The sequence below is a fragment of the Ambystoma mexicanum genome, chromosome 9, assembly GCF_040938575.1.
Source record: "Ambystoma mexicanum isolate Mex_15411 chromosome 9, UKY_AmexF1_1, whole genome shotgun sequence".
NCBI lineage: Eukaryota > Metazoa > Chordata > Amphibia > Caudata > Ambystomatidae > Ambystoma > Ambystoma mexicanum.
The window spans coordinates 50390884-50418528 of record NC_090931.1 but is presented as its reverse complement, the minus strand read 5'-3'; the positions used below and the strand labels follow the sequence as shown (position 1 = coordinate 50418528).

At 47.2% G+C, this 27645-nt stretch overlaps 1 protein-coding gene across 1 annotated transcript in view; it reads right to left on the bottom strand.

Moving 5' to 3' along the window:
• SNX19 (sorting nexin 19) overlaps positions 1–24202 on the bottom strand; it is a 310682-nt gene extending 286480 nt beyond the window's left edge. Inside the window, exon 1 of the mRNA XM_069614129.1 lies at positions 20822–24202. Within this exon, the coding sequence (XP_069470230.1) occupies positions 20822–22528 (1707 nt within the window). The 5' untranslated portion in view covers positions 22529–24202. The remainder of the gene's footprint in view (positions 1–20821) is intronic.
• Between the last annotated feature and the right edge of the window lie 3443 nt (positions 24203–27645).

Here is a 27645-nt window from a genome sequence, read left to right as displayed (position 1 = left end):
TAGTTGAGCTATTTGGTCTGTCCATTAGACTGTGGGTGATAGCCAGACGAGTGCTCTATCAAACCGCAAAAATTCACACAAGGTTTTTCAAACGCTGGAGTTAAATTGTGTCCCCCAGTCTGAGATAGAATTGGGCAAGCCATGCAATTTAAGGATTTACTTGAGAAACACCATGGCAGTTTAAGAAGCAGACAGGAGACCAAAGAGGGGAACAAAGTGAGACGACCAATATGGCGTTACAGCTTCTAGAGGGAGAGGCAGGTCCACCACAAAGTCGGTGGAAATGTGGCTCCAGGGTCTGACCGGAGTCAGACTTTGTTCTAGCAAAAACGATGGGTTTGCCGGGGCTAGTCACATTGGGCACATATAGGGCAAGAGCAAACATAGGTCTTTACATCGCTCTACAATGTAGGCCACCAGAAAGACCGTTTGACGAGTACCAAGGTGGCATCTATCCCCGTGTGACCTGCGGTCTTTCCTTCTTGGCACCAGGTGAGTATCCTTTGTTGTAAGGACAGAGTGGGTACCACTCGGTGTGCTTCCACCGTACTAGAGAACACCAAGATGTCATCAAGATAAATGATCACAGTCCGGTACAAAAGGTTGTAGAAAATGCAGTCCATGAAACTCTGGAAGACTGCAGGCGCATTGACTAGTCCGAAGGGCATAACCCGATACTCATAATGGCCATATGGTGTTCTAAATGCGCCCTGTTTGATCTGCAGTAAATGGTAAGCCTCTCGGAGATCTATTTTAGAGAAAATCTTGGATCCCTGTACAGATTCCAGGATATCCCTTATGAGGGGTATGGGATACCGGTCTCGTATTGTAACACAATTGAGGCCACGATAGTCGATGCAGGGACGAAGTTCATTGGAGTCTTTCTTAGGGATAAAGAACAAAGAAGCCCCAGCTGGGGATTTCAAAGGTTGAATGAGTCCGTTCTGTAGATTGTCATCCAAGTATTCCTTAAAAGCCTTCGTTTCAGGGATGGTAAGAGAAAACATGTGTCCGAAAGGGACTAATGCGTCTGGCTTCAAATCAATAGCACAGTCTTCCAGACGATGTGGGGCAATACCTTGGGTATTTATTTGGCCCAGAAATACTTCTGTGTGCAAAACATCCTGGAATGCTATGGATCCCCAAGACGGTTGTCTCGACCTTGGTGAATTCTGCCGAAGAAGTCTGGGGACTGGGAAGGTGAAGCAATGGGAATAACAGTAAGCAGACGGGAAACTGATGGTTTCCTGATGGTCACAGATAACGGAAGCCAGGGGGGTAGAAGTGTGGGTAATGGGACCCAAAATAAGGGGTCTACCATCGACAGCTTAGTTTTCTTTTCGTTCTTGGCGAGGAATACCCTCCTTGTGAGCCGATACTTCATCCAGGAAGTTACCAGCGGCTCCGCTGTCGATGAGTGCAAGAGCTTCGATCTTCTTATGGGGGGAGCATGAGATAGAGACGAACCGCCAACAAACGAGAATCTAGATCCTTTTCACTAGCGGGAGTAACAATCAGGGAACCCCTTAAGTTTCCAAAGTCTTGGGTTTCTTCTAGGACCAGGATCTTTCATTTCCCGAACGCTTTGGTGGTACTTCAGGACAATCTCTAAGCAAGTGGTTGTTGGCACCACAGTACATGCGGAGACCCTGTTCACGTCTCCTCCTTTCGGAAGCAGACAAAGGACCTCAGGCTGTGCCAATCTGCATGGGTTCTTCTCTTGACGATTCATTAGAGGATTGTGGTGGCATAACCGGTACAGGATTCGTTTGGGGCTTGTTAACTTCCTGCGCTCGGCCTTCCTTTCTTTAAGACGGTATTCAATCTGCATAGTAAGGGCGATCAAATCAGAGTAAGTAGTGGGACGGGCAGTTCTGGCCAGCTCGTCTTTCAGGTCTTCTTGTAAACTTCTCCCGAATATGACATACTCCACCGGCCATCCAGACTGTGCAGCAATGTGTTTTAAAGTCACTGATGCAAGACATTAAATCTGTAGATCCCTGAAGGAGGTATAATAAGGATTCATAGGCGAATAGGTAACCTCCTTACTCTCAAAGGTCCTCTGTAAAAGGGCCAAAAAAGCCTGAAAATCTGGCAGTGCAGGGTTGGCTGAAGTGACCAGGGGTGTAACCAAAGCCAAACCATTGCCCACCATATTGGAGACCATGAAGCCCATTCGGGACTGGTCGTTTGCATAGGTATTCGTTCTGAACGTGAAGTAAACGATGCAGGCATCGATGAACTCTGAGCTTTTTTGGCGAGCTATCGTACTAGACCGTGGCCAATGCCATGGGTGGAAGGTCAGTAGATCGGTCCCTTGCAATAACCAATTGTTTAAGCACATTGTTTTCAGCCTTCACAGTTTGAAGGTCCGCCGAGAGGCCCTGAACTGCTGCTATAAGTTCCTGAACCTGTTCGGCGGCGGCCATGGTGGCGGATGTGGTTTGCCGTTGCAATCTGTCCACTAATGGGACGCCTTCCTCACCTGAATCTTCCTCAGATGACAATACCACTTCCTCGTCCGATGGTGAGGTAGAGCCCTTCTTCCAAGAAGTATTTCTTTCCTTGTAGAGAAATGGTCGACCCCGGGAGGTAGCCATTATCACCACTGGGTGCACAGCCTAGGCAAGAGGCTGGCCCCACCAGAAGCCACCACGGGTGAAGGGAAAAAGCCTCAGGCAACAAAAAAAAACCTCTTGAGTTGGGTAGATAGCCAGTCGGGTTGGTAGCCAGGCCTCTGGAGGATGCAATAGGGTAGCAGACGATGTTTGCAGGAAGTACAGTTCCAGAAAAGGGAAAAACAGGAGGCACTGTAGAATGGAGAAGCCAGGAAGAAAACAGGAGTAGGAGAATCCATGAGCCGTTAGTCCGAGCTCTAGATGGTGAGGAGAGTGGGTGGCAGGGAGCAGGGGATAAGTATTGAGAACCAGGAAAGGGGAGAGAGGAGGCGGCGGAGCCTCGGAACCCAGAGGAGATGTAGAGTAGAGGATCCCCAGAAACAAATATGAGGGATGGCAGAGTGGAGAATCCAAGAGGCAATGAGGGCAAGCAGCGTGGTGGAGCCGCGTGAAAAATGAGGAATGGCAGAGAAGCCGCAAGGCAATGAGGGCAAGCAGCGCGGTGGAGCCACGTGAAAATGAGGAACAATATAACACGTGCGCGAACCTGAGAAGGCAAAATGAGCAGACCAGAAGGGGCACAGGAGAGTATGCGAAAAGCGGAGTAGTTGCAAAGCCAAGGAGTAAACTGCAGCGTGACAACCTGACAGCAGGAAAGCAAAGCGGTTGCAACGCGGCAGTGAAGGGGCAGAGCCATTTTATTTGTTGGTGAGGAACAAGAAAGCTGGAACACCCCCTTCACGTTGGGGAATAATGTGAAGACGCATTAATGGCGGAATCTCCACCTCATCCATAGACTCCACAGGCTCTGCGCTATATAAACTGTATTTCATCTAATGCTCAAAGAATGAGACAATGAGCTTTGTGGTGAACTTATTGGCATTTGAGAGAGAAAGCTGATGAATAAGCTAGAGCTGGAAGCAGCTCAGAACTTTATGTTTGGAACACTATTTGAGTTATGGTTGATGACCCTACACATTGCTTTGTATTAGTTGTGAGGGGAAGTATAGGATTTGGACACAGACAGACTTATGTTGAACTTACTGATACTGACTTTCCTCAGTTTCTTTAGATCGGGAAATCACACCTTAGTATAGGGCAAGTTAGGCCTTAATCCATCCTGACTTATTTAATAAAACATTGTTCAACTTTGAATCTGTTGTCTCCTTCCATGATGCCAACCTCACATCTCTCATCCCACACGCCACACTGACAGTAGGGGTGTATAATGCACATGTCATTGTATAAAGCATGATTTTTTTTTTATGGGCAACAGTGTGTTCACTGGATAGATGGGGTGGGGGGAGAAGTATATGCAGATAATTATATACGGCTAGGGAAAATGTCCAAAAATGAGGCTACGAAGCACATATTACTAGAATACAAAACAGAAGGGGCAAGGAAGGGAGAGCAGTTGTTTACCACTCACAAAAGAGTGCACTGCAGAAATTTGACAGGGCACAATATCCCATGGTGCCAGATAAAGTCCATGAAGAGAATATAGGGATCATTGTTTCATGATGGCAAGTGGTAGGTGTAAAGACTGGAGGGGGTACCTCTACTCCTGCTCTCTATATGGTAGAGGAGAGGCACAGAGGACCCCAGCCGAGATTCTCTATTTTGGTAAAACATGGCAAGCGACCAAGGCTTAGCTCTCAGGGGGTGATGCGGGCAGGTTCTTAAGTACAGTAGTCCCCAAGCACCCACAAAGGAATGTCCACACACTGTGTGTTAGTGAAAACACGGTCTTTATATAAATAATGTTCACGTTATATGCACAATAACAATAACACACTTTGTATGCACAATAACACACTTTGTGCTCCGACAATTCTAAAATGGTAAATATATACAGTTCTAGGTGGTACCATTATTATTCTGATTCCATTAAAATGCGACCACGGCTGACAGCCCCAAGTATCATACGAATCAACACAGCAAAACAATATCAACCATAGACAGGAGGAAAACAAGTTGGTTAGACAATTGGAAGAATACTGGGCCCCTACCACTAGGCACAGTTCTGTATGAGGATCCCCCCACCTGTGCCGCCTGTAAATGAAGATGCACTACAAGCCCAGTCCATGTATGGTCTATTAAAGTCTTATCTCCTTCTATAAATGTTCTACTGCCCCAAAGTACCTGGTTTCGTAGAGTTCTTCGGTGAGTCGTCGACAGGCCCTTCTTGAACGCACTCCCTTTCAGACATGAGCCGCAGGTCGTCTAGATTCGGTGAAGAAAGAGGTGAATGTTTGTCGTTGAGGGAGCAGCTTCGATCTTCGCAGTGCTCGCTGACGAAAGCTCTTGAATGTCCTGTGAAGAAAAGAGGCATGCGGTGCACCTCGATGACGATAGTATAGTTTGTTGCCGCAAAGAGTCGAAGAACATTGGCCCAGCAAGGGCGCCGGGTCGTCGGCGTCTGCCGTCGGCGAAAAGGGACAGGACCACAGCTGGCTTTTGTAGCTTTGTTGGCTTCGTCTGCGTCTGAGGTCTTCGGGTGGTAGGAAACCCACCGGCGGATTCTCCTCTGTCATCGGCTGCCTTGACTTTCTCCAGCAGGAAGAAAGCGGTCGACGATGATGAACAAGGGAGTCCTTGGATCAAAATGTTCTTAGGCAAAAGGAGCACTGCAGCTCCGGTCGACGACTGTGCTTCTCTTCGTTCTCCTTGGCAGTCCCCATCTCCGGTCAGCAGCCTTTCATAGGTTTGTCTACCAGGGAGCTTTGGCAAAGATTAGCTGGTACACAATGGTCCCTCGTAGCTCGGGAAGAGGTCTCCTAGCCAGCTCCTCTCTTGGATCAGTTCATTGAAAGCACAGCAGCTTTCAGATTAGCAAAGGACAGCAGCAGCAATTCTTCTTCTTCCAGTGGGTTTCAAAGTTAAGCATCAGTTTCAACACAGCTTCTGAACGAATTCTAGCAGCGAGAGGCCCCCAGATATACTGTTCTGTCTCCCATTCATTCTGCTGGGTCACACTCAGGCAACCAATCACTCAGAAGGGCATTCAGCAGTCAGGCAGCTAATCAGGCTTACAGTGCATTCAGGGCATCCTCCTCCCTCTCAGACGCTCACAACAAGGAATGTGTATTGGGACAAGTACCCAGCCATTCAGCACTACACACTGCATTCATACAAGTTTCGGGCAGGGCTGTCTCAGTCTTTGTGTCACATACCAGAAACTGACACCCATAACAAGAAGTGCATTTGGGTCATCCACTCCATTCACCCAGGTCCCTCCCCAAGGGTGTACCCACAACATACAGTCACTGGGAAGGCCACAGGGGCCATCATGTTTCCTATCAGGAACCAACCGATTCCAATGGCAGGGCCTGGGTATCCCCAAAATGGAGGATACTCAGAGCACCTGTCAAATTCAGCATGGAGCTGCCACCAGCCCATACCCTGGTGGGCCTCACACAGGTGCCGAAAAACATACACTAGGGGCACAGGGTTGTACCCCCCACCCATGGGTGCCATAAAGGTATCCCAGGGTCTCTGTTCACCACAACCAAAAAGAGGAAGAGCTGCACTGCTAGGAGTCCCACATGGACTCCTGTACAGAAAACAACACAGAACACACATGATGAGGGAGTACAGGACAAGGATATGTAGGCCCTGTCGATCCAATGCATTTCCAGCATCACAGTTGGAAAAACAGTGAGGCTGGGTGGAACGCTGGACAATTAAATGCAGTGTACATGTGAAGAGTCTTGGACTGTGCGTGGACAATGTGAAAAAGCCGATCCTTTCTTTCTCAAACTGTGTGCCTTTTAATCTAACATTTTGGAACTTCTCTACATTATTATTATAATTTTTTTTAAAACATACAGGGTTTCACTTAGACTCGTCATGCTTAAGTGATTGCACACACTACGTGTTACATGCAATTCATTGGGTGAACAACATGGCTCTGCTTGAAATGCAACTTCTGAGTGATGAGAACTGCTTCTCAGTGCTTGAGTTTACGTTTCTTCCTAATGTTATGGCCCTTTATAGTTTGAAGTGGGAGAATCCATTGTCTTTTTTGTCCGATATGATATTGTATTCATATCTTGCCCGTACACAAGTGTTTCAGAGCGTGAAAAGGCAAGGGAGGGGAGCAGGGAAGAACAAAATAACAATCTTATTAGGCCCAGTAACATTGAGAATGCGCAAGTGCATGGGAAAGTGAAAGAGATAAAGTGCATGGAAGGGGGAGAGAAGTGGAGAGTGCAGAGGAGAAACAGATCAATAATAAATACATAAAATAAATAATAAAGGCAATAAACAGTGGTAGTGCAGCCAGCAAGTGGCAAGTGCTGGGATAAGGCAGCGGACAGGGTAGGCCTGATAAGTACAGAAAGAAAAGAAAGGGGTGGGGGACTGTATGGGTACAGATACACACACCAATGTAAGGGGTGGCCCGGAGGCAGTGCAGGAGGGTGGCAGGGTGAGCAGGTACCTGGGCCTGGAGGACAGAGGGTGGCCAGGTGCACGGTGGCAAGAGAGAAACAGATCAGGAGGGGGGCAAAGGCAGAAGCAAAGAGGAAGGTCTTGAGGTGCTTCTGGAACCAGAGATGGTTCTCCTCAAGTTTCAGAGTGGTAGGGAGGCTGTTCCAAAGGGAGGCCCCAGCCGAGGACAGAGACCTACCCCCAGCTCGTTTCTTTGAAAAACGACTGACCCTGAGGGGGTTAGAGGTAGAGGAGCGAAGAGCTCGAGAGGAGAGGTATTTACAGAGGGATAGTTGAAGGTATTTTGGAGCCAGGCCCCAGAAAGCTGTGGACAATGCAGAGGGTTTTGAATGTAATACTTGCATCCACTGGGAGCCAATGAAGGGATTTCAGTGCTGAGAGATACGGTCCCAGGGCTTGAGGCCAAGAACAAGTCTTGCAGTCCTGTTCTGCATTAGTTGTAAAGGGCGGAGAGTAGAGGCAGGTAGATTTAGAAAGAGGTTGTTACAGTAGTCCAACCTAGAGAGAACCAGAGCTTGGGAGACAATGAGCTTCTGGGGGAGGGGGTAGGGGGGGAGAGGAAAGGCAGAGTACCTCTGAGGAGGTGCAGTAGGAGGTTTTGACTTAGAGACGTTGGAGATGTGGGCAGAGAAGGAAAGTGAGTAGTCAAAGATTACCCTGAGGTTCTTAGCCTCACAGGTAGGGGTCAGATGAGGGCTCATGGAGGCCGGCCAGATAGAGGGGAAAGGATGGTGAAGGTGTACCGATGAGGAGGATCTCAGTCTTGTTGGCATTTAGACAAAGATCATTGGCGGCACAGCAATCTTGAATGACAGTTAGGCAATCAGAGATGAGAGAAGGAGAGGAGGTGGCCGAGGGCAGCCTGGAAATTATTTGAGTGTCGTCAGCGTAGCACTGGAAATTTGAGCAGTAAATGGCAATGCAATGGGAGAGCGTTGCCAGGTATTGGTTGAAAAGCCAGGGCGAGAGTTTAGACCCCTGAAGAACACCACAGGTAGAGAGGGAGATAGATGATAGGAAGCAGATCTTCACAGATGTTCAGGAGAGCAGTTTCCGTGCTTCTGGCAGTTCTGAAGCCAGACTGGTGGTCATGGAGAGAGCCAACAGAATCGGAATGAAGGTTAAGCTGAGAGATGGCCAGCTTTTCCAGGAATTTACCCAGAAAGGGAGTAATTGAAATTGGGCGATAGTTAGCTGGACAAGAAGAAGGATCAGCTGTGGGTTTCTTGAGAAGAGAAAGTACAAGGGAGTGCTTAAGAGGGGAGGGATCCTGAGGCAAAGGAGAGGTTGCAAAAATCAGCAAGGGCCGGAGCGAGGGTATCAATGTGGTCCTTGATGGTTTTAGAGGAACAGGGATGAACCTGTTTTGACGAGGCTTTCATAGATCGGACTTGTCTACCAACCTCATCAGGGGAGAAAAGAGGAAACGATGAGAAAGAGGGAGGGGGTGGCTGAAGGAGGGTCAGCAAGCGCAGACGGAGAGAGGAGAGGGTTTTTGAGATAAAGTGTGAGGCAAGGGCATTTCAAAGAGCCTGGGAGGCAGGAGGAGGGGTAGAGACTGCAGCAGGTTTGGCGAGCTCCTTGCAGATTTTAAAGAGTTTGGCCGAGGTGGCAGCGAAAGCCTCAATGGACAGCACGCTTCATGGGCCGGATATCTGAGAAGGTAGGTGGCATTGTTGGGGTAGGCTTAGCTTGGGAGGGAAGAGAGGGAGAGATGAGAGAAGAGGAGGCAGTGGTCACAGGGATAGAGAGGGGGGAGAACATACGGATCAAGGCATCAAGTGTGTGTCCTGCAGAGTGAGTCGGGCCAGAGGGGAGGATAGAAAGGGACTCGAAGAGGTCGCGAAAGAGCACAGAGGAGGAACAGAGAGAATCGAGATGGATTTTGAAGTCAGCAAGGAGGAGGAGTTGAGTGGTCTTCCCACTCAGAGAAAAATTAAATTAATTGACCGGGGGCCGGTAGATAGTAGCAACAGTAAGAGAGTGGCTAGGAGAGAGAAAGAAAAGAAAGAAAAGAAAGAAAAGAAAGAAAAGAAAGAAAAGAAAGAAAAGAAAGAAAAGAAAGAAAAGAGAGAGCCAGCAGACAAGGCATTCGAAAGAGGAGTACATCTGAATGGGAATGATAGAGGCAGGAATCCACTCAGGAAAGATCAGGGCTACACCCCCTCCATCCCGGGTGGATCTGGGTGCGGAAGGATCTTGTAGCCATCAGGGAAGAGAGTGTCAAAGCTGGTGACAGAACTGGCCATGAACCATGTCTCAGTAAGACCAAGGACATCAAGTTCAAGTACTTCCAGGTTGTGGCAGATGTCAGAGTGTTTGACAGTAGAGCGAGAGTTGAGAGTGGCAAGATGAAGAAGGATGCCAACCTTAAAGAGCTCCCGGGGAGGTGTAAAATCAGATGTAGTTTGGATTATAATGTTGGCCTAAGAGGTTTCCAAATAACACCATCTTGGCTGCTTTGCTCTCATTTCCGAGTTTCATTCTGAACACGGTGAGAACTCACAAAGTCACTGCTTCGGCAGCTTCCCTAAAACAAGCCCCTGCACAGGAATATTGAAACCGCTGAGCACATTGTTACTCTGCAACGAAGAGCCTTGAAGCACTGACACAAATGTAGCTAATCTGTAAATTAGGTGCCATCCCGTCTTCCGCAGCTAATTAAAGCGAAGCACAATTCACAGCATATGTTGTATTGAACGATCAAGCTATTGAGTAGAAATACAGACTGAAATTTTAGTCTAGCAATAACATAGCCATTATCACGTGACGTGCTAGCCCTAATCCGTCATGATATTCCGAAGATGCATAAAACACATCTACGCCCACATATTGGGGCTCACTTTTTTGTATGCCTGTATGCCATGCATTGCTAAAGTCGAGACCACTCGAATGTGAATAAACTGTTTATATATTTGTTCCTCGTGACTGGCGTGTCTTTATTTCTTTACAGTAGTCTCAGAGATTTGGACTAACAGAATGGCGACCAACGTGGGGTCTTACGATCACGACCCAATTGACGGAATGAGATCGGAGTATCGTGGGCCCCTGCTGCACATCTTGAGACGTGACTCATCAGACTGCTGCTTACGATCTCCAGATGCCACGCTTCGCCCAGAGGTCCTGACGGCAAGATACCCGGACTACAGGTTTTTCGGAAAGACAGCCAGCCACAACGATAGGTTACACTGATGGGAGATTTCTCTTTTTGATTGGAATCAGTTGAGTCTGTTTCAAACCGACAGTGCTGCCTGATGTGGTTTTGAGATATTTGTACGCGTATAAATATTGGCCTGGTGGAACTGCTTGTTTAGACATTTTCGAAACTCTTCTTTTATAAACATGAACTAGATCGTTTGCACCAAATAGCATTAGACGAAGGTATATCGTATGAGCAGAAAAGATTTTTGCCGCCTCCATTGAAATCAGTTAGCGAAGTAATGCATAAATGTACAAGGGACGCTCTTAGATGGATCTCAGGCGCCTCCATTACACCCATTGAAGTACATGACAGGTTTAGCCAATATTCTCCACCTATGCAGAGAAAGGTATTACAAGTTATGGTAGAATATTTTCAAGATGAATGTTTGAGAAAGAATTTGTGTTGTCCTGCTGACATTATGGTAATTTATAAGCATGCGTTTTCTGCTGACAGCGCGCTGACCGCATTGTCACTCGATTTGGCTTTACTTCTTAATAAACGTTCAGACTTCCCCACTATGCAATTGCCTATTAGAGAGGTTCCTCCAACTCTTGTCCCAAAAGGTAGAGATAACTGCTGTAGGCGGAGCACCTGCCACGACTATTCCAGCCCATTACATTTCACAATTTGTTCTTGTTCCCTTTTCACGGCAGGAAGTGAACACCCTTAAACAATCAATTGATCTAGGAACGCTGGAGAAAAACTGCCGCAGAACAAATTAATGTTACCGAACAACATAGTAACTAAACTTAAAACTTTAGTGCCCGTGAAGAGAATTATTTGGGACAAATGGACCGCGTCTATGGAAAGACAGAGGGAACAACCAAGTTTTTTAATAGGTTTGAACAAGTGTTTTCGTATTTTAGTGGTCAAGACTTAAGTATGGAGCCTAGGAAGAGATTATTTGTTGACATATTTGTGCAAGGATTATTGCCAGACATTCAGTCGCAGATCACTGCTTCTGAAAGTGCATGGCAGGCGAAATCGCAGTCGGACGTTTTACATATGGCCCAATATTACGAAAACAGAGCCAATAATGAGAAAGAGAAGATAGAAAAGAAGAAAGGAGATTTGAAAACTAGGGTACTTCTACAACAAATTGCGAGAGGAGCACGGGGTGGGAATAATGGGACTACACAACCAAGAAGTCAGTTTGTACCGCAAACGGGGCCTGTGCATATGAATCAATGTGCCTATGTAGGCAAGAAGGTCATTGGAGGGCACAATGTCCAACCCTCCAGCAGAGAGCAGCGAGTGGAACGATGGGTAGAAGATCAAGAGCACGCACTGGCATGCCTGGTCTGAGTAGGAATCAGTTTGCCCAAAATCAACAGAACCAGCCACAGGATAATAATGCAGGCAATCAGGGAGGTCAGCAACAAAATACTGGTAATACAAACACTTTTGACACCAATTCGCACTCCTATTTCACTGAAGACTTCACATCCGATGTTTTGTTTCGCTAGGACAGCCCGAAGCAGAGTCTGGAACCGATTCCTATTCCCGTAGATCAGAAAGTACCCTAAGTAGAAATGAAAGCTGGGAATAGAGAGCATGTTTTCTAGTAGACACAGGAGCACGGGTGCGCCATTGACCATCTGCGGGTTCCAGGCATTCCACGGTCAGGGCAAAATAAGGTTTCTGTAGGGTTCTCTGGTACTCCAGTATAAGTCCAGTTTCTCGCATGGTACCGATAGCTTTGGGTCCATTCACTGACTCATGTCCCTTTTATTGTCTACAGATTGCGGTGAGAGTCTTCTGGGATTAAATTTGTTGAACAAATTGAATGCAGTGATTTACTGCTCGCCAGATGGGAGTGTATTTGACCATTTCACCCCAGTTGAATTCCACTTTGTGACTTTGCCTTTACCAAGTAAGTTACAACAAGTGCCTACGCATTTATGGGCAGTAAACTACAACGATGTAGGGATTTTGAATGTTCATCCTGTACGCATAGTGTTAAAATCCGGTATTACATTGCCACGCATTCCGGAGTATAAAGTATCTATAGAAGGTGAACAGGCGCTTAAAAGTATTGTTTCAGATTTAATGCATCAAGTTATTATTAATTATGTGCTATGTAAAGTGCTTTGGATTAAGGCACTATACAAATAACACATCATTATCATTGAAGGGATTTCTGGTAGTACATGTAATAGTCCGGTTCTGCCTGTTTATAAGAAAGGTGATAATGCTTTACCCTACCGTTTTGTTATTGATCTCCGCGTGATTAACAAGATAGTTGCACCACAGTTTCCCATTGTCCCTGACATCACCACCATCTTAGCTACGATTCCTGCTACGGCTATACATTTTTCGGTAATCGATTTGAAAAATTCATTTTTTTAGCATACCTATTCATCCAGACAGTAGATATTTGTTTGCATTTTCCCTGGGAGGACGAGTTTTCACTCACACGCATACCACAGGGATACACTGAGAGCACTAGAATATACAGCAGAGAACTTAAGGAACAACTCAATATGCTTGAATTGCCTTCCACTTGCACATTGATGACCTATATATAGCTGCAGATTCCGAGAACGTTTGCAAGGAGGGCACCGTTTTATTATTGAAGCATCTAGCTGAGCATGGCCATAAAGCATCTTTGAAAAAGTTCCAATATTGTCGACATAAGGTCACCTATTTAGGCTATGTCCTGTCGAAGGAGGGTAGACGACCTGAACGTATACAAAGCATCTCTGGTATGACTAGTCTAAATACACAGAAGGAGGTTAGGGCATTTATCGGCATGGCTTCATATTGTAGACAATGGATTCCAAATGTTTCACTTTTGATTAAGCCAATGTTGGCATTAACTAGGAAGTTATCTTGGGATACGGATTGTCAAGAAGCTTTTGATCTGCTCAAAACCATGTTATGTTCGGCACCAGTTCTGGGCACACCAAATTACAGAAAGGAGTTTATTTTATTTGTGCATGAGAGGAGTGGATGTGCCTTGGCTGTCTTGACACATGAAAATGGGGGAAGAAACAGACCATTTGATTATTTTTCCTCCACATTAGACCCGGTTTCATGCGCTTTGCGGAAATGTCTTAGGGTTGCAGCTGCTGCTGCCCGCTCAGTAAAACAAAGTGAAGGTATTGGGTCACACTTGGCCATAATGGTACCTCACCCAGTGGACGCTCTGTTAAATATAACACAGACTCAGCATCTCACATCTGCTAGACTCACGAGGTATGAATCGATTCCATTTCCACCTCACATCAAAATTAAGAAATGCTGTTCTTTGAATCCGGCTGAACTATTGCCTCCTTTGAATGAGGATTGCACTAACAATGCATCTCATGACTGCCTGTACCTTACTGAACAGGATACAAAAGGCAGAATTGATTTAAGTGATACACCATTGACATCACCAGAAGAAGAGTTATTCTGCGATGGCTCTTGTTTTAAACTACCTGATGGCACTTCTACTGCTGCCTATGCAAACACCACTTTAGACATTATTGAAAGCAAGAGAATTTCACACAGCTCTGCCCAGGCTGCAAAGATAGTTGGCTTGACTAGAGCTTATGAGATATCCCAAGGACTTAGCGTTAACATATACACTGATAGTTAGTATGCCTTTGGGGTCGCTCATAACTTTGGTCGATTGTGGGCTGAAAGAGGATTTTTAACATCTCATGGTACACAAAATTCAGTATGGTCCCTTGATAGTACAACTATTATCTGCATAAGCCCTTGCCAAACAACTAGCTATAACGAAATCGGCAGCACACCAGAGGGTGACTGACAACATTGGAAAAGGAAATGCATTTGCCGACAAAATAGCTAAACAAACTGCTACTGACCTGCACTCACATATGTATGCGTTAGATTCTGCTAAATGGGTTGCTGAAGCTGGGATGATGGATGAGGGTGTTAGTAGTGTGAAAGAGATTCAGGTAGAGGCCCAGAAGAAAGATTGAATATTGGGCTTCAGGACCTGCAGTATTGAAGAAGGAGGGATGTTGGGTAGATCGGGAAGAACAGAGATGGATGCTGCCCAGCGCATATGTATCAGCAATGAATTACTATGGCACATGGGCCAGCACACATTAATGCAAAAAACATTTTTAAACACTTGGACGCAGTCTCGTATAACGATAACATTCCCAAAATTGCAGAATGATTAGCTTAGAACTGTATGATTTGTTTACAATATAACATTGGTAAGGCTACACCAGCACCCAGAGATAGTTTTGGACCTTCTGCTATGCCATTTGAAGTGATACACTGACTTCATTGAGATGGAGCGATGCCGAAACTACAAATATGTGCTAGTAGTGATATGTGCCTTTAGCAAATGGGTTGAAGCTTTCCCTCTGAAGGATAACACCGCTATGGCAACTGTAAAAGGTAATTCGAAAGGAGTATTTCCCTAGATTTGGACTACCCAGAGTAATTTGGTCCGACAATGGACCACATGTTATAGCAGCTATCATACTACAGGTATGCAAGGCGCTACAAATAGATAAGAGATTTCATTCAGCGAGGCATCCACAGAGTGACGTTTTAGTGGAATGTCATAACGGTACCCTTAAGAATAAACTAGCAAAGGTGTGTGCACAGAGCAATCTGAAATGGCCTGACACTTTACCGTTAGCCTTACTGTCGATGAGGACAGCGGCACAGTCTAGAATGGGACTTTCTCCTTACGAGATTGCCATTGGAAGACCTGCTAATATATAGCATGCGCCAAGACCAAAATAATTATGTTAAATAGAGTATCCGCTATTAACAGATTACTGTGACCAATTGACTCAAAACTTGCGTTTGATTCACCAACAGGTTCTAGCTGCTTTGCCTGAGAAATACGAAGGACCTGGTCATTGCATTCGACCTGGGGACTTCGTTCTGGTGAAGGACTTCGAGAGGAAGTCCTGCCTTGCAGCTCATTGGAAAGGACCTACTCAGTGCTACTCAGTGCTACTGGCTACTCAGACGGCTGTTCAAGTTGAAGGAAAACACCATTGGATTCATGCAGCACACCTGAAATTAGTGCCCTTGCCTTTACCCTGTGACGGATGGGTTAAGGAGGGGGTTGATGATCCGGATTGCAAAGATATGCCTCTGAACAAGGGCACCCATTCTGATCCTGAGCAGAAATGTGAGCCCAAGCAACTCGAGGATTCTTCACTTTCTTCAGATCTTGTTTCCCTATTCCTCGATCACACTGTACCTGGAGTCACAAGGTACAACCTTCGACCACGGAAATAGTTAGGGAATGACATCTTGATAAATTAGGAAAGTGTAGTTTGTATACTGCACCCACAAGAAACCGACAGCCTTCCCTCCAAACCCCCTAAAGACAGTCCAAGGAGTTCCAGAGCGGGGCAGGGCAAGAAGAAGACTACACAAGCAAGATCGGCCACGTGGTCAAGTGCCACCCACGGATGAATTTATAGAGCCCGTTTCAGTGAGGCTTCTTAATGGACACTGAAAACTATGCCCATCTTTGGGGGCACGTAGACACGAGGACATGGAAAGCCTTGCCACTGGCAAGCCCATATCTACAGGGCTATGGTCAACGAAGGAGAAATTAATAATAATAACACTTGCAGCTAGTGTTGTGATCATATTAATACCTGTTTTATGGTACTTGGAGGATTCACATCTGCTTAGTATACTACTGCCAGCACCACTTTGGCTCCTCTCTATGTGCATTCTCACACCCTTCATCCATTTAATTTAAAACATCGAGAAGGTTACGATAATAACACGCTCATACAGATTATGAATGCTACACATGCGATCCTGAACAAGAATAACTGCTGGGTATGTTCTCACCTACCACAACATGATGGGAAAGGTTTGGTATAGTAGATCTATCCACTGCCGCTATCGACTTCTTGCTATGCATCCTTTATAGCCCTATTTTTATTTAGGTTTACATCCCTTAGGATGTTCTGTTGTTGCAAATAAGAGTACAACAAATATTGTCTCCACTAGTAACACTGTTAAACATACTACACCCCATCAATCTATGATCTCATTTAAGATGGCACCAGTAGGAAAAAGGGAAGAGATCCCTCCATCTTACACCATTAATAATGATCCGGATATAGTACCGTTTTGTTCGAGAAAAGAAGGTTCCCGGTATATGAGCACATATGATAAATGTGTAAACACTGCTGTTTTGGTGAACGAAAGTAGGCCATTATACATTGGGGGACCGATTTACTTTGTTTGTGGAAAAGAGGCCTATCCATGGCTACCCAAAGATCGGAAAGGGACTTTTCATCTGGGGATATTGCTGGCAGCAGTTTATGTCACATCCACTGCAGACATACTGAACCGTCGCCCTAGGAGGAGAACAGATGCCGATACCCCCCCCCTCCAGGTATTGGGTGATCTAGCGAAGGCCATGGTTCCTTTTTGGGGCCAGATCATTAATTTGTGAGATATTAGGAGATTGGCTAGGGTATTAGAGAACACTATCAATGAAACTACTGATGTATTGTTTAACATTATATTGTAGCAAAGAGCAATTAGATTAATAGCTCTTCTGAATAGAATGGTTTTAGATGTCATGTTAGCTGAACGTTGTGGTGTATGCAAAATGGTCGGGACCACGTGTTGTGTGTACGTACCCGACTCCTCCCCCACAGTGTTCCAAGCGATAAAATGACGGTACATACCAAGCACTGAAGGTCACATTCCCGAAGGGGATTGGGACATAGGAACATGGGCCTAGAATCTGCTAAAAACCTGGGGATGGAAAATCTTCTCAGTGCTTGCTATTATCACTGGGGTAATACTATTTTTCTGCTGCTTTATATGATGTCGGCCCATTTTAGTTCGGCACTAGGTAATTGTTGTTCCAAATCCCTAATGAAACTTAGAACTGGTCCTCATCTTGCTGTAAATGTAACCAATGCCTTGATTGCAAGAAGCCACTATCAAACAGTTATGTCTATTTATATAGTTGACAGTGATGACTCAGGTTGTTCTGATGATGACGATGATACATGGTCACATGATTCTAGCAATGTGTTGGCTTAGGCAAAAAAGGAGGGTTTGTAAAATCAGATGTATTTCGCATTATAATGTTGGCCTAAGCACGTACACATTGAACTGCGCTATTGCGGTTTCCAAAAAGGCCATTTTAGCTGCTTTGCTCTCATTTCCACTCACAAAGTCACTGCTTCAGTAGCGTCCCTAAAATATGCCTCTGCACAAGAATGTTGAAACCGCTGAGCACAGCCTTGAAGCACTGGCACAAACGTAGCTAATCTGTAAGTAAGGGGCCATCCCGTCTTCCCTGACTCCTGTTTTCCATAGCTAATTGTGAATGTGCATCCAGACAATTAAAGCAAATCACAATTCACGGCATATGTTGTATTGAAGGATCGAGCTATTGAGTAGAAATAGAGACTGACAATAGCAATAACATAGATAAAGTGGCGTGAGGAATGTTACCTTGAGCTTGTGAACATAATATCCTCCTACGCCCCTCTCTGCTTTGCTTCCCAGACAGTAAATAGTCTGCAAGGTGACGTAGAGTGTTCTAACACATGTTGCCATGGTGAAATGCCCACCTCCATAGGTTTATAGGTCACAAGCCATTATCACGTGACAAGCTAGCCCAAAATCCATCATGATATTCCGAAGATGCATAAAACCCAGCTACGCCCACATATTAGGGCTCACTTTTTCTATGCCTGTATGCCATTCATTGCTAAAGTCGAGACCACTCAAGTGTGAATAAACTGTTGTTTATATATTTGTTCCTTGTGACTGGCGCGTCTTCATTTCTTTACAGTAGCCTCAGAGATTTGGACTATCAGAGGTACGCCCTGCGGAGATGTGGAGGGAGCCTGAGGTGGGGCAGAGGAGGAGGGAAGAGAGGGCAAGGTAGCCAAAGGGAGGAGAGGAGGAAACAGCCGGAGATGAAAGGAAGTTGATGAGGCGAGGGAACCGCCTATCGAAGAGGAGATTGGCATGAGGGCCTTGGACCCTGACAGTGCAATTTAGGTAAACATTAATGATGACTCTGGAGGAGTCGAAGGAATCCATGAGGACTTCCCAGCGGGTGCCACCATTAATGGGAGAGGAGGAGACAGGATGGAGCAAAGAGATCATATGAGGGGTCCATATATCGGACGAAGGAATGACAAAGAGGAGGTTGGTGAGGGTCTGTCTGGAAGAGGCACTGGGATAGGTATCAGCGATGGGGAGACCTGGGTTGGAGTCCATGATATTCTTTTTAAACTACTTCTTCCCAGACTTAGCGAGAAGGGAAGGATAGTTGATAGAGAAGCAGTTGGAGTAGATAGGAGAAACAGAAAGCATCATGGGTGAGTAGAGAGAGGAGGCAGTGGGAGGAGTATGCAAGTACAGCGGTATGCAACAGTCACTGGGGTAGCAGGTTACAATCAATGGCCATAGTTAAATGCAAAACACACCCAAGTCTGACTTTCAAAATTAATGCAAAACACACCCACGTTTGACTTTCGAAGTTAAATGCTAAGGCACAGTAGGTATAGAAATGCAGTATGAATCAGAAGTTAGAGATGAGTCCGGAAACAAGTGCATATGAGAGCATAACTGGGAGAACTGTGACAACAAGCAGAGAAGAGAGTGAAGGACCCAAGAAGGGAAAGAAGGACAATCAGAAGGAGGCAACTAACCCATGGTGAGTGAGGTAAGAGTGTTGGTAATCCAGATTCCTAGCCGAGTTAGCAGCCTCGGGGAGGGTCGGGTTGTGGAAATAGTCTCATGTAGCAGACAGGGGCCTTGGGAGTGGGACTTTTGTGAGGGGGGCGGCTAAAGCCTGCCAGCCCCCTATTGGCTAGAAAAGGCAGCCAATGAGAGATGTGTAAAAGGAGAGTCAGCTTAGTGTTACTGCCTTAGACAATGCAAAGAACAGGGCGGCCATCTTCAAGGCACCGCATGGTAGGACAAAAATGCAAATGCTACCAACTTCAAATAGCAGCAGCAGGTGTAACATCAAGGGATGTCCAGCTCTATTGGTTTGATGTTCTTTGTTGGTCATTTATCATTTGACCATCTGATGAAGAAGTCTCTTGGACCACAAAAGCTAATAAAACTACCATACCAGCATAATATTTTCAGTTTGTCCAATAGAAAGGTATCAAAACTTAGATTGTTTGTTTTTACAAGTGAAATACTAGTCACTGTTTTTCAGCACCCCCACAAAGGAACCCCAGATACTAAAACTCTGCACATCAATAATTAAAATTAAGTTTGGCCCACCCCCAACGATTCCGTTTCGTTTATGTACCCTATATTATTTTAGAAACACAATCAGTGTGAAATCTATTCAGGTTGCAAACATTATGCAATGCAGTGCAGAAAGGGGATTTCTGCTAGCAGGTTAGAAAAATCTATGTTCGGTTTATCAGGGTATAGCCTATTTCAGGGATCGAAATTGGGATTTGTTGATCAGGAGCAAAAAGCAGGTCCTGGGTGTCGGCATAACCATTTAGGCAGGAGCTACCTCTGGGGAACCAGCAGCAAGTACAGAATGTGCTGCAAATCTAACTTTGCGCGTAACGTAATCTCTAACTTTTCGTCCATTTCATATTATCATCCAATATGCTCTAAATGCCCTCCAAGTGTGTTCTTTATTGTCCTTTATATACATTCCCAAACATAGACAGTTAATATGACATAGCTAGGCTTGTATGGCATCACTTGCCACAGGAGTCAAATGTAGCTCCTGGTAGTGGTTTGTTTTAAGATAACTAGTCTCCCCTTGGCTATAACCAGGAGCTAACTAGCTCCCAGCAATTTCCAGCACTGCCATTTACATACCCACAATTCAATAAAAAAAAGAAAAACACAACAGCTGCTTCCATTCCAACATGAACATAAACATTCAGAAAATAATTCACATAAACATTTTTTTCTAGATAGTGAAAGGATTAATTCATGTCATCCTGAAATTCTTAGATTCCCATAAGCAGATATTTATTTTTCAATAGCAAAACCTGATCTGTTATTAAAGGTCTATTTTCCATTTTCTGCATAGTGTTTGCTCTTGTATCTGTGGCTTGAATGAAATACACTGGTATTATTGGCAGGGACATGTTTTAGTGTGGACGGCTGTTTCTGGAACTGTGTGCATGCAGTGTAATTATTACTAAACATGGCTATACTTAGCCTTAATATTAAACCACAGAGTGTTGACAATCTACAAGTAAATTGAGCAAGGGGTAAAGAAACATGCAAAACCCTCTAAATGTCTCATGTCTACCCATGGCTCGTCAAACTCTTCAGGATGAGGAACATCATTACACCATTGCTTATCCTTAGTTTCTCCCAGAGCCGTTTAAAATCCGTACTTTGTTAGTAATGGTGAACCATGGCCACATTCATAGACAAACCATGGTCATTCATGGGCTGCATTCATGGTTGACCACGGCAAAACTACAGAGAATTATGGTTTGTCCATGAAAAAACGGGGAGCGATTGCATCCAAGACATTTTCATAATATTTTCAAAATATGCAAGACACTCAACCACATACAGTAGAATCTTTCTCAAAAAAGACCACTGAAAAGCACACTGCATCCGTTACCTTGATGGTGTAGAGCGTGTAGGGGTGGGAGCCCGTTCCGCTGTGCTCCCTGGCTGTAATGGTGCCAGTGATCCTCAAGTTCTGGATCACCACAGGGCCGTCAGGGCTGCTGAGAGGCACAAAGCTAAAGGCATTGATGGGTACTGTGGGGGAAGAGCTGAGTAGGGGGGCACTGGGCATGCTCTCCATTGGGCTTAATGTGGGGGATGCTGATCTCTCCTTCTCCAAAGAGGTGGGAGGCTTCAGAGGGAGGTTCCCCACCTCTTCCACGCTAGTTGCTGCCAGAGAGCTGTGGGTTGCACCTTCCTGAATCTTCAGTGGGTTCACCAGAATCTCGGGGCGGCCATTGGGCGGGGTCAACACAACTGAAGCAGTGGCTTGAGGGTGCTCCAACATTCGGTCGTCGAACTCCACATCGTCCTCCTGGCCCAAGATTAACATGGAGGAATCCATGGGTGTTAGAGGGTCCCGATAGTCTGAGGTCAGCTCTTCTGAGCCCAGGAGAATCATAGAGTCCGAGTCCTTCCCCATATCTGACATTGGCGACTCTGGCTCAGAGTCTTCACAGAGAAAGAGGGGACTTAAAGTTTTGGATTGCAAGTATTGGACTGGCATGCCACCATCTTTCAACATCTGAGCATTTGGTTCAGCATTAAAGTCAGTGCTCTGTTGCTCTTTACTGTCCTCATACTCTTCATGATCATCCTCAACACCGTCTACTACATCATAGCTTGAAAGTTCGGCAACTTTGGGTGCAAGAACGTCTTCCTCCTCGGCAGATTCCACATGCACCTTTAGAGGCAGGGTCAGAGGTACTTCAGGCTGCCCTGTGGCAGTCTGCTCCTTGGGTTCTACCTTAATAACTGCTTTGGCAAAAATATCTGTGAGGATCAAGTTAATCCAATCGGGATCGGACATCTTGCTAATCAGTGGGAGGAGGACGTTGCAGGTTATGAGTTCCACTACCAGGTAACGGCCTGTTCTGGTTTCCAGATGAGGCTTCGGTACTAAAACACCCAGTAACAAATCTACGATTCCACGTGCATAGCTCACCTCTGTGGCAGAGCTGCGCAGGGCTGGGTGAGGGTGGCTGAGCTGTGTGTACTCCTGCCAGAGACGTGTGGGGCGCAATGCTGGGTCAGGGAGGCCTGTACTGTCACGTCTGTCCGCTGCCTCCTTGGCCTTCATGTAGCTCTGGAGGTGACAGCCAGCCATAACTAGAAACTTTTTGGTCAACACGGTCTGATCCACTTGCCGCATCCTTCTCTTCAGCTCTGCTGCCAGACACACCATGGCGGTACGCACCTCATCTTCAAAGCCTTGTTCACGGCTTAGCGTCCGGTACCAAGACGACACAAAGTCCTGAATGATTTTCTGTATTGTCAGGTGGATCTCTTTGTCCAGCTGGCTCTCAGCATCGGGACTCTGCAGGTACCTATGAGGCACAATAAATCTCTCCAGGTGGACGCGATTCTGGGTACCAAGGATGGCCTGTGAACCCATCTTACTACCAAGGATTGCCATCAAACCCGACATGAGCAGCAAAAGCCAGACATTGAGTAGCAGGTGTAAGAGAAGGAGACAGCTCAGCAACACCCCAACCAGGAGAAGTCGCCTCCTTCCAGATACCTCGGTCCTGATCCACTGGAGCAGGTGGGCACCGAAGTCTCCAGGATATGCTATGTCCTCCTGACTCACGTCTTCCATTTTGATCTGGTGTCAATGGCCCATAGGTCACTGTGGCAAAATATACTGTGCAGAGGTGCAATATTTCTGGCAGTGATACCTGGGACCTATGACAGCCCGGCAACTGGCCCACCCAACTCTTCATCTGCAGAAGCCGAGACTCTTAAGGGCCAGCTGAGCGATTGTAAAGGTTACAAGGAATCCATGTCTGTGGCCCGTCTTCAAGTATAACCAGATAGGTCTCATCCTGTCTTCTTAGGGGGAGATGTTCTCACCCATTTCTGATATTTTCAAGGTCGGAAGAATTTCTCTCTGGGGCAAAATGAGGTGTTACTTTGTGTTTCGTTAAATGAGCTTCCCATGCACACATGTACAATGTTGCACTCCCGAGGAGAGCATCTGCAAATAGACTGTGCAAGCTTTCCCTCTGCTTCTGAGTGCAGTCACTTGCTCAGGGGCATGGCCTGCTGCCCCCTTTCAAGCCTTTCCCTCTGTTCCTGAGTGCAGTCACTTGCTCAGGGGCATGGCATGGTGCCCACTTCCTAGCCTTTCCCTCTGCTCCTGAGTGCAGTCACTTGCTCAGGGGCATGGCCTGCTGCCCCCTTTTAAGCCTTTACCCCGCTTCTCAGTGCAGTCACTTGCTCAGGGACATGGCCTGTTGCCCCCCCCCTAGCCTTTCCCTCTGCTTCTGAGTGCAGTCACTTGCTCAGGGGCATGGCCTGTTGCCCCCTCCCTAGCCTTTCCCTCTGCTTCTGAGTGCAGTCACTTGCTCGGGGGCATGGCCTGTTGCCCCCTCCCTAGCCTTTCCCTCTGCTTCTGAGTGCAGTCACTTGCTCGGGGGCATGGCCTGTTGCCCCCTCCCTAGCCTTACCCTCTGCTCCTGAGTGGAGTCACTTGCTCGGGGGCATGGCCTGTTGCCCCCTCCCTAGCCTTTCCCTCTGCTCCTGAGTGGAGTCACTTGCTCGGGGGCATGGCCTGTTGCCCCCTCCCTAGCCTTACCCTCTGCTCCTGAGTGCAGTCACTTGCTCAGGGGCATGGCCTGTTGCCCCCTCCCTAGCCTTACCCTCTGCTCCTGAGTGCAGTCACTTGCTCGGGGGCATGGCCTGTTGCCCCCTCCCTAGCCTTTCCCTCTGCTCCTGAGTGGAGTCACTTGCTCAGGGGCATGGCCTGTTGCCCCCTCCCTAGCCTTTCCCTCTGCTTCTGAGTGCAGTCACTTGCTCAGGGCCATGGCATGGTGCCCCCTTTCATGCCTTTCCCTCTGCTGGGAGCAAAGCACCCCGAGGGTGGGAGGATGCAAGTGTACACGGTGTCACCGAGCCTGCACCCCGGCTGGCTGGCTGTGAGTGGGCTCTGATGCTACTGCGAATCCTCCTATTCCAGGAGCTCCGGCTGCCTGCGGTCTACTCTCTGCGGGCCAGGGGGGGCCCCGGCTGCTGCTGCTCCGAAACTCTAGCCCGGCCGTGCTCGCTGTCATCCTGCCCCCGCCCCCCGCAGCTCCGCCCCCTGGCCTCAGGCTCCACTCTGCCCTGGCCTGTGTCTCTTCCACTGGACAGGGCCGGCTGCAGGCTTTGCGCCCCGCCCCCCTCGAGCTCAGCGCTGCTCTATGTGCCTCGGGCCCCTGCACGGGTCTGTCAGGCCCCCCACTGGCCCCCTGTGGCTATGGTACTGCCTAGTTCCCATTCGAGGAAGGGACCATAGCAACGCCCCGCCCACCTTTCTGCACGTGACTTTGGCACGTTCCGACGTGTCGGTCACGAGGCGTTGGCACGTCACCTCGTCGTCTTTGCACGGGCGGGAAGACACGTTGTGGGACAGGACAGGTTCCTGGCAGCGAGCCGATGAGCAGGGGCATTCCTCCATTACAAGGGGGATATGCTTTACAGCACGTCTTAAAGCCCCTGCTTTAATTGGGGGTAGAAATTGAGGGGGCTGAGGGGCTAATTTGGAGGGTTCCTTGCGTGATGGGCGTGCTCTAACACTTGAGGGGATTGGCCTAAAGAAGAACATGTGAAAGTTCTCAGGGGTGGTCTGGCCTACATTACTAAGTGTGTATTGAAACACAGTGTGCTTGGTACAATCACAGTGTGTGATCCTGGGCAAATCATTTAATTGTACTGTGTGTTATCTGCAGCTCTGTAAGTGATTCTGATTATATAAAAAAAAATAGGGCTCCTCTCTGCTAGAGCAAACACAGCCAATGAACGTGTTCTTTAGGACAGTACCCACTCGAGAGTCTGCAGCCACATTTGAATTCACTATACCTTTCACAGAGGAAAAATACGGAATTATCGTCCGATAGCCTTATTAGATGTCATAGGGAAAATCTTTGGCTATGTTCTCCTACGGCACCTCAACTGGGCTAGAGCATGCTCCAAACTTGATAATAGACAAACTGGATTCATCAAAGGAGTCAGTACATCTCTAAACCTGTTCATCCTGAACTTACTAAAACTTGACTCTGCCAATAGAGAAAAATTATGGCACAAACTCGATACTTGGGACGCCCCAAAGACATCCTACAAGCCATCATGGCTATGTACTCAGATACATCTATATATTTAAGACTGTCAAAAAACGTTGAATTGACTCTGAAAATTCCAACACATAGAAGTCTCAAAAAAGGATGCCTTCAAGCAGCGACACTATTTAACCTCTATATATCGGACTTACATTTATCCCAAAACAAGGTATCTGCCTATCTGCTGAACATCCAAAATTAAGGGGTCCCGTGGCTCCTCTACGCCGACGACCTGGTCCTTATGGATAAAACCCTGATAGGCCTGCAACACAGATTGACCAGCCCTACATTACATTAACAGAAATTATTTGAAGATAAACATTCAGAAAACCAACATAATGGAACTTGCAAGCTTAGATAAATGTATACGCAAAATTAAGGGAGGTTTTGTCTGGACCCGAGGTGCAGAAAGACTACACAAAGTGAACTCAGTAACTTACCTAGGCGTACGCTACAACAAATCAAGATGCAACGTTGAATGGAACAGGATCTTAAGAAGCAAGATCAAATGCCTACTTGCCCAAGCAAAAGCCATACTCAAACGCTATGGCGCACACAGAGTGAGGCCATTACTAACCTTCTACAAACAAAATGTACTACCAATCATCACATACGGAGCAGAAACATCATTAGCCCTTCCATGGCAAACATGGAATATACTGGAAAGATTATTCTGGAGAGGAGCCCTTAACCTGCCAACCAGCCTTCCGATTGCACTGATCAGATATGAACTCGGACTTCAATCACTTGAATCTAGTGCGGGATGGAAAACACTTTCACTTTACAGGAAAACCATGATGACCAATGATTTACCTGCCTGGGAAATCGTTAAAAACTCTGGAAAACAGATTATAGACCTAATAATAAAAGAATGGGCGCAGAACTGCATGCTCTGGACTGAATATATAGGTACAACATTAGACACACTAATTATAAATCCGGATGCAGTCAAGGAGAAATTGAAAGACCATAACTGGATCTCAACGCAAGATCAGAGAACCAAATACAAGCTTCACATACCTTGCAACTCCGAAAGACGACGCCTTAACACAGTTGCCTCATACATATGCCAATATGGAACCTCCATAGAATCCCTGTACCACATCGTAATAGAATGTAAGCAACTTACGCTGCAATAGAACAAAGGAGAAGAGCAGCCATGACCAGTCCCCTAACCGCAGTGAAGTGGACATCAGGACGAAGGGCAGAGCCCGAAGCAGGAATAGGCCCACGCCCACCGCAACCAGAAGAACTGCCGAATCGAGGAACAGAGGTGAACAAGGAGTAGGCAACCTAAAGCACCCGAGAGGCCAGAAACTCAACACCCGGTCCAGCGAAATAACCCACAGGAGACAGTCCAACCCGAAGCGCAAGGACAACAGAGCATGATGGGTCAGGGATTCAAACAACAGCAGAGATGAGTATCCCACAACATGTTACCAAAAAAACGAACATGGAAGGAGAAGGTCAGGCCGAACCTCCCAGGATTCGAACACGCAGCAGCAGGCCACGCACAGAGAACAGAGTGAGCACTCAGCACGCAGAGCCATCAGACTGGCTACACCAAGTGGATGAAGAGACAGTGAGTGTCCCAACAGACGGGGCACCACAAACACAAAAGAGGAGACCCCCTGCCCACACACCTCCAAGGGGGACCCTCTGGAAGACCCACAAGTCCAGCAGCACTGGTAGAGCCCATATCACTGTCAACCACCCGACAGATTCCCAGGTGAGCAGTGTCCGGGCAGCGCCCGAAGGAAGCAACGGGGATACTAAATCAAACAGGCAGCCTCAGCACACCATGCCACAGTCCCAGGTATCTCCAGAATCCTGGCCACAGTGACAAAAAGAGGGTCAGGCGATTCCCCAACCGGCCAGGAACAGGGCACCTACAGCCGAGGTGGCGACGAACGGACAGAGAACCCTTTCCATCCCCTCATCAATTGATCCTGAGTACCAAGTCGAGACCAGTAGCATTCGGGCGGACGCGCCAAGAGGAATGCCTGGGGCCCGGCAGCAGACAACCCCTGCAATGGCCCTGCACATCCAGTAGCCCATGAACCACATCCCCAAGGGAGTCCCCAACAGTGGGCGGTACGCAAGGGGACCAGCAAGGCCACAGCGACAGGTTGGCAGCCTGCCAAACCCGGAGGGGTAGGAGCCCAACCCCAGCAAACTCAGAGCCCACAGACGCAGCCGCGACACCGACAAGGTGAGAACTGACAGAAAGAGCACCCAGGCCGTGACCGCCAGAAGCACCGGAAGCATATCCAAACCTCCCTCAGCAGCGTGGACGGCAGACACCAGCATTGAAGGTGGGTACGGTAGAGTAGGGAGGAAACAGCTGCAGAATGCAGGACCTGAGGTGCACCCCCTTGAACCATTGCCAGAGCAACAACCACCTCCCATACTGCTGGATCCCAGACGGCATCCACCGCTGCCACAGAGGACCTCACAACCAGGCTCAGGAGGACGCCAACTCCTTGAAGCACCTGCGGCATGAAGGCTGCAGCCCCCAGCAACGGGCACAGCAACGCAAAACACCCAGGCACCGACGCAGGGGCCTTCCAGACCCCTAGTATCTCAGCTTACAATCAGGTAGAAGGGGAGGCCCATCCAA